Genomic DNA, 19,201 nt, shown 5'->3' on the forward strand with positions numbered 1-19,201 from the left:
CTATGGGATACATGTTACACAATGTGCATTTAGCAAGTCAAAAGAGTTCTTGGCGGTGGCCTCCCAGACTTAATAGTTAGATGTCAGCCCTCGTTTATTTTAAAGAGCCAGACTTAATGACATAAAATAGATTTGTGTAGAGTCATCTAATTCATCCAGTTTGTAGCTATGATGTCATCTTAAAAAAAAGTGTTCTAATTGAAACGTGAGAGTAGTATAGCTGTATTGCTCAATGTACGAACTAGTAAGCAACCACAACACCACCAAAAAAAGTCTAGATAGATACAATAGTTACTTGTTAATCAGAAGATAAGATTTGCTATACTTAACAAACATTGATGCAAAACAACAAGACATCAAGAGTTCTAAAGGGTTGGAAAAGTCTTTGTTACAGCCTAAAATGTTGGATAGGTATCAGCAAGTACTTGAGTGTATGCACCGTTCCGATTTCACGTTACCATTTTCTTTATCAGTTTATATTTACTGATACGTACATCCTGACCAATTGGTTCTCCACATGCACAACTTTCAAATCATAGTTAGCTTCAGAAAAAACGACTACCCAAGTCTTTCAGAGGAAGTGGCTACCGCATGATTCATTTTGCTCTTTTGTAATTTCTGTTGAGGGTTGCATTATATCTTCGATTTTGTTCATTTAAGTACTTTTCCCGTTATAACTGACTTCCAAACTAGTCAATTAAAAAAACGTTTGTATGGCATTCATTCTCTCTATGCATCTGTTCATATTTTGAAAGGGTTTAACCTGAGCCATGCTATACAACAACGATAGCAACCATATCATATCCATACAAGATTTGTAGTAAACAGCTCCAGGATCAGTTAACGATATTGACGCAAGTTTAGGTATTGGATTAGATATTTGGAGAGAAAAAGTTGTTGGGGAATCTCTCGATCCTTTTATCAAATAAATAATTGTAGAGCCACACATATCTGTTCTCTAGCCGCCTGCAGCACACAAATGTTCTGACCCTGCGTCACCCAAAGCTAAATACAACATCTCTCATTTGTATAGCGCATCAGAAGCTGTTGGAAGTTGTGTCATCTCCAAAGATCACACTGTTATTTCACATTTGCTTGCTATAAGAGCTTTAATCACTCTCTCTGCTTTCATAGACGGCAGTATAAACACTTCAGTGACGTGTCTCTGCTCCTCAAGCAGCAGCAGGGAGAGGATCGAATGTCTGCAGCTCATACAAGAATCAGTCTCCTCAGTAAGCGTGAACTGGACTCAACTAATAAAGTTGAAGTGAGTTGACAACCATTAAACGTTTTTGAGACATTTTCCTTCACTGACTCTATAGCAATCACAAATGAGGGAGCGTAGATAATTAGAAGCAGGTGTGTCACACAGCACACTTTAAGACAACTGCAATGGCTATCAAGCAAAAGCAGCTTCAACAGTATCAGGAAGATGCCCTTAACTATGCATTTAGAGTATTTCTTAAAACTATAGTCACAAAGCAGAAAAGTCACAAGAGTTGCCAAAACTAGAAAGCAATTGGCAGTAGTCATGATTTAAAGCAATTTAAGTGAATGCCCTGGTTTTACTAAAGACTCTGTTCCAGTGTAATTGCTTCATAATTTACAATCCCAGATACGCAGGGCTGTGGTGTGAAAATTGGGCGTGTGGTAGAGTGTATGAGTCCCCACACACGCACACACTTATATCACCCTCTCTTTAGATCATTTTGTTCTTAGTTCAGAACAATGTAACTTTCATAGATTTTAAGCACCCATACACACACTTTACAGTTTTTTTACCGTAAGATTTCACAGGTAGAATGAATCACAAAGCAGATTTGACAGCCCTTACTGTATATTGCATGTATGTGTCCACCAGTGAGACTTAAAGGTCCCCTATTATACTGTTTTTCATCAATTTATTATAGGTCTCAGATATATACAAAACATGTCTCTGAAGTGTTTGGCCTCAAAATACCAAACAGATAATTGCAGCATCCCATAATCCCCTCTGTTTCAGCCCTGTTTCAAAAGTGCTGATTCTGTGTCTGTTACTTTAGATGAAAATAAGGAGCCACTCCCCACGCCCCTCTGAGAGATATTTGGTTAAAAAGAACACAATGGTGCTCTAGGAGGAGATTCAGGTGATAAGGTGGGGGGGGGGGTTACCTTGGTTGGTGATTGGCTAATGGTTACACAAGCCAAAACAATGTTATGACATCATAAAGTGGCCAAAATCTGATCAGCTCATTTTCAGACAGGTTTTTATATAAATGGATCAGGACAAAAAGAGAGCAAATATTTGTTCCTGAAACGTTCAGAATCTCTTTACACAGAGGGGACAGGACAGTGGACTCTGCCCTCTGAGGTCTCTCAGGTCCCTCTGCTGAGGCCATACCATCGCCTCATCTACAGAGTGGGAGCAGTGGAGGGGGGTCACCCGACCGCTCGATGACCCCGCTTCATTTTCAGGATACTTAAATGCACCGACCTGCTCAAGCGGAACATATGGAGGTGCAAAAGAGAGGGAATCACGGAACATTATCCGCCCAATTACACAATGAGAAGAGCAACCCGCTGGTAGTATCCATACTGCACGTAATGTTTAGTGTGCCTGTGGCTGAGCAAACTCTCTACATATGATGTGATTTCTGGGCTTTAAAGAGACAAAAAGCTTTCACGGTTAATCATTCCCAAGTTCAATGGAGAATGAAAAGCACATTCAAAGTTCTGTATTGTATTGCAACATTAAACACACCAACTTTGCATGACATCATCTCTTCTTCCCTAGTGCTCATTCTCACTCAACAGGGCTCAGGAGTACAGCGCTATGAGAAGTCATGACACAAACTCTACCCTGAATAACCCGAACAGAGAATATTGAGAAACACTTACATGCACGTGCACAAAAATGGGAATAATTGTTAATTTCTGTGCACTTCTTTATGACTTACACTCTTATTATTAAAGAATAAGTATTTGCATTTATCCATATGTTATTTCAACATGTGCTTAGATAAAAACGTAATAAATGGTAGTAAAATAACATAATTGAAAAGATGCGACACAGTTTAGAGAACCCTTGATGATTACTAGTGACAGCCAAAAGAAGTCAGTGTAGGGCAAGGCAGTAGCCGTGTCTCTGGAAAATCACTTTGAGTACTTTGTCCCTGAGAGACTGTTAAAGATCTGGGATAATAAACCCAGTAGCTTCCAAATATGTACGTTTGGCCTTGCAACCCACCAAAGTGTGATCCCATAGAGTGCTGTTCACTAATTTACTGCGCAGTAAGTCTGGGGTTACCATTTTTCTGTTGCTTTTCTTTTAAAATTGTCTTCCCGAGTTGAAGAACTATGTAAATCTACTGTCTTGTAAAATGTATGTCCTCTACTACGGGAGTGGTTGAATTCTAAATGCTGTTTTTCATAAATGATGGGTGACATATGTATTCATCTGACCTTTAAAAAAAGAGCCACTTCACAAAAAGTTAATTCCCTACTTTTTAGGTAAATAAATATAAAATGATACTATGATATTGAAGAATACTTAATGATGTCTCTTTATACACCTAGGAAACACTACAAATATCTATCATATCTTGGTGGCATGGTCATATCACAAGCCTTTTAAAAATAAACTAAACATGTTTTCCAAAACCAGAATATAGAGACATTTGGATAAAAACAACCTGAAATTCTAAATGTCCTGAGACACAGTCCCCATCCTATTACAAAGTCTGAGCTAAAAACAAAACTGAAGAAAAACAAACGATCAAAGTAATATTTGAGTGGCATGTCAGAAGAAAAGTTTCATAATAATATGAGGATTACGTTTTACTCGCAGTGTTAACGCTTTTTGTTATGGTAGATATTGCACTGATTTAAAGCTATTCTGGATTTTAATTTAACCATAATGACAAAAAAACCTTGTTTAAGAGTTTATGAAGGCTACAGTATCCTCACTTTACTCTTCTTTAAAGGTATAACACAAATAAATTAGTTGTTGGGACAGAAGGTGGGAAACAAACTGTGTACCGATTCTTCTGCCTGTCTTTGGTAGGCTCACAGAGTAGGGGTCATCTGGAAGCCATTTTTACCTGTGCTTTCTCCCTCGTCTCATTTTAATCTCTCAGTGCAGCCCCACACCTCCTCTAATTCCCCCGCCCCACCCCCACTCCCCCCCCCCCCCCCCCTCGCTGGGGAAGCCGGAGTTCAGTGACCGAGCTCCGCGCACGCCAGCCCGGCATGGCACGCAAGCTCATCCCCGCTCTGCTCCCTTAGCACGCAAAAACTCTAAGGGGTTAGACAAATATCCCTATACTGTACATAATACATGGCTCCTGTCCTGGGTGCCACATTAAGTGAAGATCTATCACGCAGCCTGCACACAGTGAAGAGGAACACTGTCCAGTCTAGGGGGAGTGTGGGAAAAGAGGAAAAAAAGGGCTATACTAATAAGTTACTACATAAATAATAAGTTTGTTCTCTGCTGTGTAGGGACCTTTTTTCTGGACGTTCTTATGAAGTTACTGCTTTTATCACTTTATTGCTAGTTTAATATCCCTATAGATTTATTTGTTATACATTTACAAAAAATGTTAAGCTGATCCGGGTAAGTGCATGTAAGGACAACTTTAATTCATGCGGATCTTGAAAAAAACGACTTTGTGCAACTTTAAAGGAACACGTCTTATTAAAAGTACTCAATGTCTGGAACACTTGATGATAGAAGTGTGAAAAATGTGTAGTGTGGGTGGTCGCTGGATTGCATCAAACCCCTAACCTTGAATGTGTTGATGCTTTATTCAACTACAGGACCACATTAAAGGGCAGCATGTGTAGGAAAATATTGCAAAATCATACTCTTGGGAAGGGTCATGTCTTCATGGTTTAACCGAAGACCTTAAATCATTTCAGGAAAACATTCCCCAAAAGTATTATGGCACAGCAGGTCACACACATGAAGCTATCAGAGATGACAAGATTCCCTGGAATTTGTATATCAAGTTGTCTCGTAAAAGGTGAAGAAAAGGAGGTTTTGACCAGTTCACAAAGAAAGAACGTAATTTTCAATAATTGTTTGGGGTTTGTTGTGTAGCGTGTGGTGAAATGTATACTGTATGTAACACAATATGAGCTATAGTGTACAAATGTGTTTATTTTTTGTAACAATATCAAACATGGATTTGAACCACGTTTCAATTCATTTCTATAAATGTATGGTATTAAAATTGAGTGAAAACATTTGAACTTTTAACCATTTTGTTGCTGGATAACATTTTCTGTGTTCTACTTTTAGATTATCATTAAACGTTTGTAAAACCAGAATATTCCATAGCAGAGCTTCTGTGCTAAAGCTGCATTCATGATTGTTTTTTCACCACCTTGGCAGCGCACGACAAGTTTTAAAGACTGATGTTTATACCTCTAGACTGAAGGCTTTTTAAACTTGGTTTATATCAGGCTAATTTGTTATGTGAAATCCAGAGTACACAATTCCCCTAAAAATATGTCTTTTATTGGAGTTATTGCTATTTCCAAGAAAAATGTTGGCCGAGTATGGGTAAAGGGATTTCTGAATACATCTCTGTCCTTGACACACGCTCAGTGCCTATCAATCACTCTTCCAAAACACCTGGGCTCCCTTCATAATCTACATATCTAAAATATTTTAAGTCCTTGTAATCAAAGCTTTTCATTGTTTTTCACGCGGGGTTGTATGTGTTTTGTATGTTAATTATTGGGTTGCTGTACTGGAGATTTTGCTGAGGTGTTCAGGCATACACTGATAAGTTTGTTGATATATGTTTGTGTTAAAATAAATGACACTGTTGCAACTTTCTAAGGCCTAAGAGCTGGACTTAACAGTGCAGGGTTAAACATTTATATTTAGTGTGTGTATATGTCAAAACACTTCAACCACCAGTCCATTTGGTATCACCCCGCTGGATTGAATTGCGCCTTCGCACGTCTTTTCTCAGGCATTTTACACACAACAACAATCATGTCAGTCGGTGACAACTTTTCTAAGTATCCCTCGGTCCTCCTATTGTGGTCTGGCAAGCAAAAACATTTCTCATTTCAAACATCGCCATCTCTAACTAGCAATGTCCGGTGGTTCCTCTTGGCTGCCTGGGATGGCTCTGGCCCAAGGGATGTTTTTATTGGTCTGTTTACTGGTTTGTCGGGGTTGTTTTTGGCCGCAGATTTTTCTGTCTTGGCTCACCTTTGTTCACTAAAGAAAAAAATAAGATCTTCACTCAAATTCTTGCATTCTCTCTACTCTTCCCTTTCCCCAAGTCCCACCAGCTCCTCAGCTCCCCAACTGCCTGTTGGACCCCTGGCTTTCCTCTCCCTGCCCCCCCCCCCCCTCACACCCCAAATCTCCCCCTTTTCCCTCTTCCTTCCTCCCTGTTGGTGCTGTGCGTGACAGTAGCTCACTGAGAAGTGGAAATGAGACTAGTAAACAATGATTAGCTCCAGAGCCGGGGCAGCCTGGTCTACCATTGGCCATGTCTGCACGCAGCGGGCGCCCACCCGCCAGCACATGACATGCAGCGGCCTATAGACCCCATCCCCGCCTCCGCCACAAATCCCCTTCAAAAGCCCCCCCTCAGCCAGAGTCAACGCAGGGTCAGGGCCAACCTTTCACAGCCAGGTTACAAGGGGTAATCAGAGGCAAACACAGCAGCCACACGCAAAACGCACACACACGACACACCCCCCTCCCGCCCCTCCAACTGGGGCCTCCACCCCTCCCACACACATACACACAAACTTCAGCCCCCCCCCCCCCCCCCCCCTTTTCTCCTACAGCCATAAACCTGGCTCTAATTAGTGTGATGGGGATGCGAGTGGCCACATGTGTATGAGAAGCAGACCCAGGCGAGGAGGCGGAGGTAGTGGTGGTGTCAGTGGAGGGGGAGGGAGAGGGGGAGGGGGATTCCCCCTATAGGAAGACAGGAGAGAAGAAACAGTCATCCCCAGTGCAGGCGGTGTATTCGAAGACATTGCTATGTCTCTGGTTAACCGAGAAATCATTCTGGAGGCTTTGGTGCACAGCCACACCGCATTTCTCAAGACAAACAGCTCTCAGGCAGAGCCATGATCCAGCAAAACTGCCGACATCTGTACAAGGCTGTTTAAGGACCATTATTGTGAAATAATGACAAAAAATGTAGTTGTACAATTTGGTTACTGTTATTGTTGCCTTTTTGTTTATTTTTGGGGAAGCTGAGCACGCTGTGCCTGCACGATGTGTTGTTTTTGTCAGTTTATTAAAACAGTTATACATTAGAGTTTGTGAGAGTTTGGTTGGATTGTGAAAGTGTTATTTAATATAGAATGGGAATGTTTTCTTTGCAGATCTGAACTATTTCTCTCAGGATGCCAAAACACTGATGGCAAAACACTATCACATAAGAAGTTAAACTTTATGGTGAATTATAAATTTAGACCATGCATTGTTATTTGCCAAATTAGATTTGCATGTGGCAAATAAAATAAATTCTCCTGATACCTTTTCTTTATCATTTGTTTTTATGATGGCTCAAAAATGTACCCATCACTCAGTGTCCATTCTTGTTGTAAAACGCATTTCTAAAAAGTCAATTATATATAATTTCTCCCCTCCCCATTTCTCTCCTCCTATCCTGCTTGTAATGACTAATGACTATTGCTTGTGTGGTAGTGAAGTTTCTGTCCCTCTTACTTGCTTCGGAAACGTTTTACTACCTTCAATTAGGGTCATTACCTCCCTACAAAAATAAACTTCACAGTCTGTGAAACAAGGAACAAGAAACTAATTGTGCCTTCCACATGGAGAACAGAAATGTATAGCTTTGGAAAGATGTATCACTTTGAAATACAAGTTTCTATCTTTTTATCTATAAACTTTTTATCCAAGTATCTTTTCTCTAAAATGATTGTGCAACCATGAAAATAAATGACGTAATATGTATTACCTGAAGCAAGGAAAGTGAAATATGATTTAGCCTCAGATGAATGGGCTTTATATGTGTATCCTTTGTGAATCCCCCATTACTTCTTGGGGAGTTTCAGAGGAAAACACCTGAAATTTGCTGTGGTATGATTTAACTTGAACTGTCATACAAAACTGCAGTTGATGTGATGTACAAGGAGGGCTAGTAGTGGCTTGTCCACACCTATCATGGGAGTTTGTTGTGTGAGAATTTAAAGTGAAATTATTCTTCCACTGTCAAGAGGCTGAGGTGAAAAAACAGTCTGATTAAAAGAAAGAAAAAAGAAAAATGCAATTGTAATATTTCCATATGGATCACTGGCCTCATATTGATAATCTGCTATTATAGGCTGTGGGTTTTCTTTTGTATAAACTGCAAGTGTGAACCTTTAAATCGTTATCAGTTTCGTGTTAATTAAACAGTGAATTTAATATGTATTGTTTAGCGATGAAGCTTTGGAAAAAATATAAAATGTTGAAGACCAGCATAAGACGCGATCGACTGAGAGTCCTGAAGTTGGGCTGCGTGCTGCGCAACTTCTCTCAACTTTATATTCGACTCTCATTACATTTTTATAACAAACTAACACTGAACCTGCGGGACTTATGGACAAAGAATCAGAGGGACTTAAATGACAAAATAGGCTTTTGAAATAGCGGAATCAATCGCTATATATAGACCAAACATTTAAGCGTATCATTTAAGACACGCTGCTGCATATATTACATCTATTTAAATTCTCCTTGGCTGCTTACGCATGCAAAGTTAGTTTTAAGCAGATCAAAATACGAGCTAATTTACTGATTGAGTAAATTATGTCACGTAACAGAATAATTACACAGACTTTTTACAAATGTAATAACAGTTTAAACTCAGTCAAGAGTTGGACAAACCGTGTGCAAACAGTTTTTTTAATTCGCCCGCTGAGTCCTCTGCAGCCAGCAAATAAATCATGTTAGAAAGATACACTTTAAAACATGCAAACTCTGCCAGTCCTCCAATTAGTCAAACAAATTGGCTCCACACGTTTCGTACTAAACCGGTCACCAGTATGTGACTCTTTTTTCTCTGCGTTCTTTCACACTGCACGCTCACGCTGTCAAGCGCGCGCCTCCGACAGCGCGCGACAACAGGGAGATGATACAGTGGGGTCTGCAGGGCTACCACAATGGGAGGAGTATGAAAGTTACCATGAGCCCTGCCCACCTACTGCAAAACATATAAGACGCTGGAGTGGAGCAAAAAGCAGACACTTAAGTCTTAAATCTTGATGAAGAGACTGAAGAACTTCATCTTACTCACTTATTTTATCAGTTTTCTGAGGTTTGATTGACATATCATAGGTATGTTTTTCATTTAGGATATATAGATTTTTTTAAACTATCTTTGTTGAAGAAATTGTATTTCTTTGTTTTTTTGAGGAACAAGTGTGTAAAGAAATTGTCACCATGGCAGTTGACTCAGAGTTTGGTGTGAAGGGCAGCAGCATCATCAGGGAATGGAGTGGACAGGTCCAGCCTGCTCTCGTCGCCTCCTTAGTGTTCCTCTTCTGCCTGGAAGCCTGTCTGTGGGTCAGGAACTTCAGGCTCAAGAAAAGACTGCCTGGACCCTTCGCCTGGCCGGTGGTGGGCAACGCCATGCAGCTGGGCCAGATGCCTCACATCACCTTCGCCAAGCTCGCCAAAAAATATGGCAACGTGTACCAGATACGGCTGGGCTGCAGTGACGTTGTGGTTCTGAATGGAGACAGGGCAATACGTGAGGCTCTCGTACAGCACAGCACAGAGTTTGCAGGCAGACCAAACTTTGTCTCTTTCCAGATGGTCTCTGGAGGCAGGAGTATGACTTTTACTAACTACAGCAAACAGTGGAAAGCACACAGGAAAATAGCCCAGTCCAGCCTCAGAGCCTTTTCCTCTGCGAACTGTCAGACCAAAAAAGCCTTTGAGCAAAATATTACAGCCGAGGCCATGGAATTGGTGCAGGCATTTCTGCGCTACAGCACTGATGGACGGTATTTTGACCCTGCTCATGAATTTACAGTAGCTGCTGCTAATGTCATGTGTGCTCTCTGCTTTGGGAGGCGATACAGACACGAAGACCTGGAGTTCAGAAACATGATAAAAAAGTTGGACAAGTTTGGGGAGACGGTAGGAGCAGGTAGTTTGGTTGATGTCATGCCCTGGCTTCAGTCCTTTCCTAACCCAGTCCGCAGTGTCTATGAAAACTTCAAAAGCCTCAATGAGGAGTTTTTCTCCTTTGTGAAAGACAAAGTGGTGCAGCACAGGGAGTCCTTCAACCCTGATGTGACCCGGGACATGAGCGACGCCATCATCAACGTGATCGAACACGAAGGGAATAGTGGGCTGACCAAAGAGTTTGTTGAAGCAACCGTCACGGATCTTATTGGAGCAGGTCAGGACACAATTTCAACTATCATGCAGTGGATCCTCCTGCTCCTGGTCAAATACCCAGAAATGCAAGCCAAACTGCAGGAGCTCATAGACAAAGTAGTAGGCCAAGACAGACTGCCATCGATCGAGGACCGAAGTAGCCTGGCGTACCTGGACGCCTTCATCTACGAGATCATGCGCTTCACCAGCTTCGTCCCCGTCACCATCCCACACTCCACAACCTCAGACGTCACCATCGAAGGTCTCCACATCCCCAAAGACACGGTGGTCTTCATCAATCAGTGGTCCGTAAACCACGACCCCCTGAAGTGGAAGGACCCTCACATTTTTAACCCTTCGCGCTTCATTGATGAAAACGGGGCCCTCGATAAGGACATAACAAACAATGTGATGATTTTTTCAACGGGTAAAAGACGCTGCATCGGTGACCAGATCGCAAAGGTGGAAGTGTTTTTATTCACAGCGGTCCTGCTGCACCAGTGCAGCTTTGAGAACGACCCCTCTGTGCCCCTTTCTCTTGACTGCTCCTTTGGGCTCACGCTGAAGCCCCTCCAGTTCCGTGTCAGTGCCAAGCTCAGGGGGAAGCTGCTCGGCTTAGTTTCCCCAGCATGAACACCATGTCCCCTTACTGCGACTCAAGGCCAGCAAACACTTTTTTTTCACCAATGACATTAAACAGTGAGTAACCTGCACTAAATCCTACTGTTGTGTAATTTTCATATTTAAAGATTATATTAACTGGGTGTCTTAAAGCAGTCTGTATTGAATTATTGTTGGTGCAGGGCTGAGAATATGATGTCAAAGATGTTATATTACCTACAGGTAGAATTCAAGCTTATGGACTGTTCAATGCAAATTAATCAAAATACTGCTTCACAAAATACTCCATACTTGATGAGTTTTTGTACATTATTCTGAGATGTGTGCTTGTTTAAGTCTACTATTGCGCATGTACATGTATGGTATGGGTGCAGGAAATTACTACTTTCCCCTTAATGTCAATTTAAACTAATATAAATGTATATGAAATGCTTGTGAATGTTATTAAGTCAGTTGATGACATTGTGTTCTCATTTGTAATATGTAGAAATATATTCAACCTAAGCCACGTAAAGCAGCTGCAAAATATTTTTTTATAATTTCAGGTATGACAATAAATGTAATGACGTTTAATGTTTTTCACTATCTACTGTACTCAAAGCATATGAACACATTAAACAAAGAATGCTGGTCCAAGTGGAGGAAAAAGGCGGGCATGTTTGTGAAGAAGGAAGTCTTCCATCAAGGGACATCCATTCCAGTCTAAAGAAAGAGGAAGAAACATTGCCATGAACCATGAACGCTTCACAAACTTAATGCACCAAGGTTCAGTTTTAAGCACTGCAGTTCCCCTATGCCAACCACACCAGTCTCACCAGTACAAACAATAACCCAACATCTGCAGCAAATGTATTTTACTCATGCGGCATTCTCAAAAACATGCTTGTTTACAAAAGTCACTTTTTTAAAACTACATGGATGTCACTGCACTCTCTTTAGGCCTCTGTTTTCAGGAATTGATGATAAAATTCCCAAGGGATCTATCTCTTGCCCTGAATGTTAAGTATTCCTCATAGAGGATGTTTTGTTATCAATGTGTTGGCTTTATATGAGGAAATATGGAACAATAAGCTATATATGAAATTACCGTAATAAAGTGAATTGTCAATGCTCAACGTGTCCTCTTTAATTGTCACTATAACCTTTAGATTTTAGAATAAACTAATATCTCATGTTTAACGTCTGACTATGAATACATTTCTCCGTCTCAAAGCACTTCTTAGCTAACGCAGGCACTGTCAGAGTTGAGCCAACACTGAGATATTAGGCACCACCACTGTTTAGATGTCAATCATTACTCATTGTTACAAACATAGAAACCTCTGGAATACACCACTTGTGGCTGAACATCACTAAAACAAAGCGGATGTTTAAAAAAAAAAGAAAGTTATTTCTTTTGTTGCACAAGCGCTGACTTAAGTAAACAGATTTATAGCTGAACTCCTTTTTTTTGTAATCTCTCTACAAATATTTGCAGCCATAACAATAACAGCTACATTATCTCAATAACCCTTTGTTTAAAGGGCCAACAATAACGTTGTGCATATCTTTTTATGAAGCATAATAATTTGTGATGTTTGTATCCATTATGAGTTTGGATCCCCCATTAATGGTGATATCTCAGAGAATTTTCCCTGTATGGTTATAATTAACAGTTTGGCTGTAAATAAAATAAACCAAATCATGTTTAAAATGGCCATGGAAAGTCCATAGGAAACAGCATAATCATCTAACCCCAGAGGCAAAAACAATCAACCCCAGCTTACTGTCCATTACTTACACTATAAGCCATCCATCCATTCAGTCACATAGCTAAAGTGCGTCCTTTTTGGGCATTAACAACTTTAAATAAGATAGTTTGTGATAAATACCAATCAGGGCACACAGGAGCATGAACAGTTGTTTATCTCTTTAAAAGTGTCATGGTAATCTCTGTTTTTTCTTTGGCAATAAATCTGTGCTTTTTGGCAACAGGACCTTTTAAGTAGCTGTTCTCATTTCCCTTATCCAACAAGGGACGCTGCTGTAATGGGGCCTGTGTGGGAATGGGACTAAGGCTGGGGCCCCACGGGAACGCATACGGCAAAACGCATAGGATTAACGCAATCGCAATCGCAAAAAAGCTTCCGTCCACACGCAATATACACCGGATAGTGTCTGTTCACACGAGACAGCTCCGTTTAGCTCCAACCGCTGGAAAAAGCTGCAGTACATATGCCGAGCCTGTACGTGGCGCTGTAACTTCCTCCACAAAAGCAGCGAAGAAGCATGGTTGCCCTTCTGTTTACTCTCCGCGGTGGGGGCCGAGGGAACCGGGCAGAGTTTTTCGCCGGTCAACGTGTGTAAAAGTTTAAATCTTCCGGACAAAATTATAAAAGTGCCGGACAAAGGTCTTCTTTGTTATTTATTAAGCTTTAAAACAAATGAATAACGACTATATATAAGAATGAAATACACGGAGCGGAGCCTGTCCTCTCTTTTTCCTCTCTTCTGACAGCGTCAGTGTCTGTCTCATGCAGCAGCTGATCCAGTAATGAGTGACCCGGCCGACATATTTATAACTAGTTTAGGTAGTTTGAGAGGTAGGCTAATTAAAATAGCTAAGGATGATGATCTGACTTGAAGTGTGTGTTTTGCTCCCGCTGCATCACAGCGGGAGGAGCTGCGTGTCTCCGTCCTGTCAGATTAGACTTCACTCGCGTTTATGTCCATATCGAGATAAAGATAAATAATCTGAAATCAGTGTGCAGTTTACTTTTGCGGGGGTGAGCAGCAGAGGTGGGGGGAGGCAGGGCTATTGCGTCATCATTATCACAAAATGATCGTATAGAGGCGATCACACGGAGCCGTTTGACCCCCCAGAGCGCTCCGTTCCCAGATCTATCCACCTTTGGACCCGTTATCGTTTGTGGGGTCCGTTTCTATCGTTTAGTTACGGCCTCGTGTGGCAAAAAGGGCTATACGCAAGAGAAATATGCGGATACAACCCGTTTTCGTCCTCGTGGGGCACCAGCCTAAGGTCTTCAGACTGTTGTCAAAAATGGGAGGGGAGAGATAATAAAAAACCTGAGTCGCTGACCCCTCCCACCGTAGAGATACATATAAGCGAAGTGTTAAGACTTGAACCTGATCGAGCCTTTCTCACTAGCTTCTGTGACGGAGGGTGAGGCAGCATGTGAGTTCTGCTTAGTCTTTTCTTAATGTAGATTGAGACATTTAAAGATGTTTTTATGCATGTAAGCTCGCAACAAGAGGAAGCAATGGACTGCCACTTTTAGTTAAAATGTCCCTTTTTATTGGACACATTTGATGATAGATTACCTAGAGCAGGGGTTTTCAAAGTGTGGGAAGGTGAGCCTCCCCTCAGAGAACATAAGAACAGCAGCGCCCCCCCTCCCAATTATTATTGCTATTATTATTATTATTATTGTTGTTGTTGCTATAATGCAGGGGTATTATTATCCAGTGGAATGCCCTTACCTACTGGCCTAGTTAAATCAAAGTGGTTACTTTTTTTTGGCTGGGCAGTGTAGTTTTACACACCGTCTTATTTGACCCCACAAAGAAAACAATATATTTACACACGTAAGGTCATCATCTTAACAGTTTTTTATGCTCATCGAGTCATCCGTGAGCAGAGCATCAAGTTGCCATGCCTATAACAGCTGAATGCAGCGATTACCATCTTGTTCAGCAAAACGCCTCACAAACTGATTAAGATCTAAAGCTTTAGTGCGTTTTGATTCAATGCTGAGTACAGCCAAACTTGACAGTCTCTTCTCTGTCATTGTAGACCGCAAATACCTCATTCCTTCCATCTACTTGGGGTCCGAATGCGCCGTCCCGTTCAAATGAAATCGCCGCCAATCACATTTCCACGCTCGTGCCAGGGCCGGGGGAGGGGTTACAAGGCTTGCGTCTTGTGCTGCATTCACTTGCACTCGGACATTAGGGATTTTCTCTCATAAATGTCTGATGAGCCACAACTTTTATTTCAAAAACAAAGCTGCCAACTGGGGTGGCAGCTGGGGTGGCAAGGCTATTTTTAGGGTGGCAGTTGCCACCCCATGCCACCCCGGTAGATCCGCCCCTGCTTGACCGGTACTTGCTTTTGATCAAAGTCAATGCGGAAAACCCGCACTCACACAGGTAGGCGGAGGTGAAGGGAATTAGCACTTTTCCAGCCTTTTTGGCGAGGTGGGGGGGAACTCGGTCTCCACAGACAGCCAAAGGTGTGCAAGTGACGTTTTCTGCCAGACGCTGTCTCCTCTTTCACTTTAGGTAACTTCACTAAAAATCGATCCATGTTGCCGCTCGCATAAAGTTAGCTGAAGTTAACTAGCTAGATTTCACTGTTTCTCGTTATTTTTTTCTCACGCTGCGCCTCCCCTGAAGCTCTCTGGTGCCCCCCAGGGGAGGCGCGCCTCACACTTTGAAAACCGCTGACCTAGAGGATAACACAATGGCTCAAATGGACTCAGAGTTTGGTGTGAAGGGCAGCAGCATCATCAGGGAATGGAGTGGACAGGTCCAGCCTGCTCTCGTCGCCTCCTTAGTGTTCCTCTTCTGCCTGGACCCTTCGCCTGGCCGGTGGTGGGCAACGCCATGCAGCTGGGCCAGATGCCTCACATCACCTTCGCCAAGCTCGCCAAAAAATACGGCAACGTGTACCAGATACGGCTGGGCTGCAGTGACGTTGTGGTTCTGAATGGAGACAGGGTGATACGTGAGGCTCTCGTACAGCACAGCACAGAGTTTGCAGGCAGACCAAACTTTGTCTCTTTTCAGGCTGTTTCAGGGGGGAAAAGTATGACTTTCACCAATTACAGCAAACAAGAAGATCCATCCACAGGAAAATTGCTCAATCAACGATCAGAGCATTCTCCTCTGCCAACAGCCAGACCAAAAAAGCCTTTGAGCAGCAAATTGTGGCTGAAGCCACAGAGCTAGTGGAGATTTTCCTTAAACTCTGTGCTCAGGGCCAGTATTTCAACCCCGCTCAGGAGCTGACAGTTGCTGCAGCCAATGTGATTTGTGCCTTGTGCTTTGGAAAACGTTATGGACATGATGACATTGAGTTCAGATCCTTGTTACAGAGGGTAGATGACTTTGGAAAGACAGTAGGAGCTGGCAGCTTGGTAGATGTGATGCCATGGCTTCAGTCTTTCCCTAATCCAGTCCGCAGCATGTTTAAGAACTTCACAGACTTGAATAAAGAGTTTTTTGGGTTTATCCAGAACAAGGTGGATGAGCACAGAGAGACATTTGATCCAGAGGTAACGAGGGATATGAGTGATGCCATCATTGGCGTGATTGATAAGGCTGACAATGACAATGGCCTCACCAAAGGTCACACTGAGGGGACGTGTCGGATCTGATTGGCGCAGGTTTGGATACCGTCTCTACCGCTCTTCACTGGATTCTCCTTCTGCTGGCTAAACACCCAGACATGCAAACTAAACTTCACGAGCTTATTGACAAAGTGGTTGGGCGGGACAGGTTGCCATCTGTCGAAGACAGAAACAGTCTGACCTACCTGGACGCCTTCATCTACGAAACCATGCGCTTCACCAGCTTCGTCCCTATCACTATCCCCCACTGCACAACCTCAGACGTCATCATTGAAGGTCTTCACATCCCCAAAGACACAGTGGTCTTCGTCAATCAGTGGTCCATTAATCACGACCCCCTGAAGTGGAAGGATCCACATATCTTTGACCCCTTGCGCTTTCTAGATGAAAAGGGCTGCCTTGACAAGGATCTCACCAACAATGTTATGATCTTCTCAGCAGGGAAGAGAAGATGTATTGGGAACCAGATTGCCAAAGTTGAGATATTTATGTTCTTTGCAATCCTACTCCACCAATGCAGATTTGAAAAACGTGATAATGATGACCTGTCTTTAAACTGCTCCTATGGTTTAACACTAAAACCGTTAGACTACAAGATCACTGCCAAAGTTAGGGGAAAATAAAACTTGTGAAAGTGCTTGTCCAGTTAAGGAAAAACCAATATATATATAAGGTATAAGGTACAATATAAGGTACGTGTTCGAAATAAATATATATATTTGCCTTGTATCACAAGGACTTTTGTGTTATAAGCTTTGATTAACCTAAATAGGAAATGATAAGCTTCCTTACTTCAGCTGCTAAGATTGTGACAATATTGTGCTCTCACCATTATCTGGACTTCAAATGCAAATTGTATTCCTCAACTCTTGACTAAAAAAAACTAAATATAGCTGCCTCAACATGTAAGAAAAACAAATAATGTAATTAAAGCTTTTGATGTATATGCCCAAAACCCTAATTCATAATAAACCATGAGTATGTATTGTTATGTACAGTATATGAGGGTATTTAGTGGAGTCACCCCAAATTGCAATATAAACCAGTGCTGAGGAATAAGTTTGACTTTAAGCATTTTGTTTTTCTCGCTGATGATGAAAAATCATGTGCCAGCTGTGTGGTCTCTACTGACCAGTAATTCACCCAGACACTCATTAATCTTTCTGTGCATTGAACCTTCTCATGTTTGAGCTTATACAGCGTGCAAGTCATCTGTGTTGATGTACTCCAAAATCATGCATTATAATGTTGAATTCTGTTAAAAACTCATGTCTAAAAGTCACTTATTTAATTGTTGGTTATACTGTCCTCTTCCTTTACTACACATAAAAAATCACTGTGCAACTGGATTTATCTGGCGTGAATAATAAGCTGTATAGAAGGGCCATATGATGTATTAAAAATAAATATAATCCATTGTGATCCCATGTACTCTACAATGCACAATGAATATGTTGTATTGATTTCTAAGTGAATCTTAAGGGTGTATTAGTCATAACTTTGAAATCGCAGAGGCCAGAGAGGTCAAAGCGATAATAATAGATCCTGATGTGTTGTTGTGAAAGATTAATATGGGTACTACCCTGCATGCGCTTGTTCTCCACCCCTTACAAGCACGCTGTGACTCAGTACATCAGTACAGGCAACAGTAGGCAGCCACAAGGTTCACTCGTCAATATTTAACACAGAGCACACTGTACTTTGACTGCTGTTTCATCTTATTCTCTCTGAACAAACACATTCAGTTTAAGCCAGGTCAGTGTTATCTCCCATGTATCAATGTACTGCGTAGTTTCCTTTAACTGAATTTAGAAGTAATACAAAGTATGACATTATAAAGATTAGAGATATAAACATTACAATTTTGGCATTAAGGAGCAGGCAAATTAACTATTTACTTGAAATGGCGTGCTTTTACACTGTTGTAGATACTTTTGCTTTTGTAAGATCAAGGTACTTTTTCCACTAAATGTTTTTTATCAGATATTTTTCATGGCTTTCGAATGCTGCTCACTCACAGGCATTCAACCTGACATGACTCACATTTGTGTTTTTATTAGTGTCCGACATGGTGAGTAAGCTTTCTCGTAATACCTTCAGTATCATAGGATTTAATCAAACAGAGTCAAAAAGTGTTCCACCTGACTTATTTTTCTTATTTTGGGAAAACCGAAACCGAGCAATTTTCAACATTTATCCGTGCTGTAAGTATGGTACATAAATATTAGTTTAGGTGTGGGTTAGCAGGTCATAATTCCCCCCCTGTTGCTTTTATCTCCCCTTCCTTAGGGACCTAGGGAGCATGTCCTCGGTGAGTGGTCCAATGCTCCAGAGTGTGTCACTGTGGCTGAACTCTGTAGAGGCTTGTTTTCACTGAGGTTAATACAGAGCAGGCTGAAGACATTCTGTGTTACAACAGACTCCCCCTTCCTCTCTTTCTTTGCTCTGACACCACAAGGACCCTAGGGGGGGAATGGGCCACCTCTCCTCCCCCGTTTCCATCACTGCTTCCCAAAACATCCTTGAAATGTGTCCAGCTGAAAGACTCCCTTTCACCCCGAGTCACCCGCAGCCCTCGACCTGCCGAGTTTCACTCCTCATAGGAAAACAGAAAGTGTACAGGCTGAGGTTATTCACATTCTGCACGTACACAGAGCCACAGCGTGACCTCCCACAAGGTTCTCTCCGCTACCACCAGAAACAGCACAGCACTCTATCCAAAACCCCCTCTCCTCTGCTCAAAGTTTGATAGTTGACACACAGTGAAATGCAATTCTACAAAAAAATCTCCTTTAAAGTATCCGTCATAAACACAGAATAAGGCCAGTATAGGGCCAGTGTTTTCCTGACCTCAACACCAACACACTGACCA

General features: G+C 41.8%; 1 protein-coding gene and 1 pseudogene across 1 annotated transcript; both read left to right on the forward strand.

The window, feature by feature from the left end:
* The first annotated feature begins 9,347 nt into the window (after nucleotides 1-9,347).
* Nucleotides 9,348-12,094, forward strand: LOC117476358 (cytochrome P450 1B1-like). Its single transcript, XM_034122819.1, has one exon. It carries the CDS (start codon nucleotides 9,413-9,415, stop codon nucleotides 10,988-10,990), a length of 1,578 nt encoding a protein of 525 aa, XP_033978710.1. The 5' UTR covers nucleotides 9,348-9,412; the 3' UTR covers nucleotides 10,991-12,094.
* On the forward strand, nucleotides 9,395-16,952 carry LOC117476366 (annotated as a pseudogene).
* The last annotated feature ends 2,249 nt before the right edge of the window (nucleotides 16,953-19,201 follow it).

The sequence above is a fragment of the Trematomus bernacchii genome, unplaced genomic scaffold (genome assembly GCF_902827165.1).
Source record: "Trematomus bernacchii unplaced genomic scaffold, fTreBer1.1, whole genome shotgun sequence".
NCBI lineage: Eukaryota > Metazoa > Chordata > Actinopteri > Perciformes > Nototheniidae > Trematomus > Trematomus bernacchii.

Coding starts and splice junctions, on each gene's coding strand:
- LOC117476358 (XM_034122819.1), top strand. CDS start 9,413: ATGGCAGTTGACTCAGAGTTTGGTGTGAAGGGCAGCAGCATCATCAGG.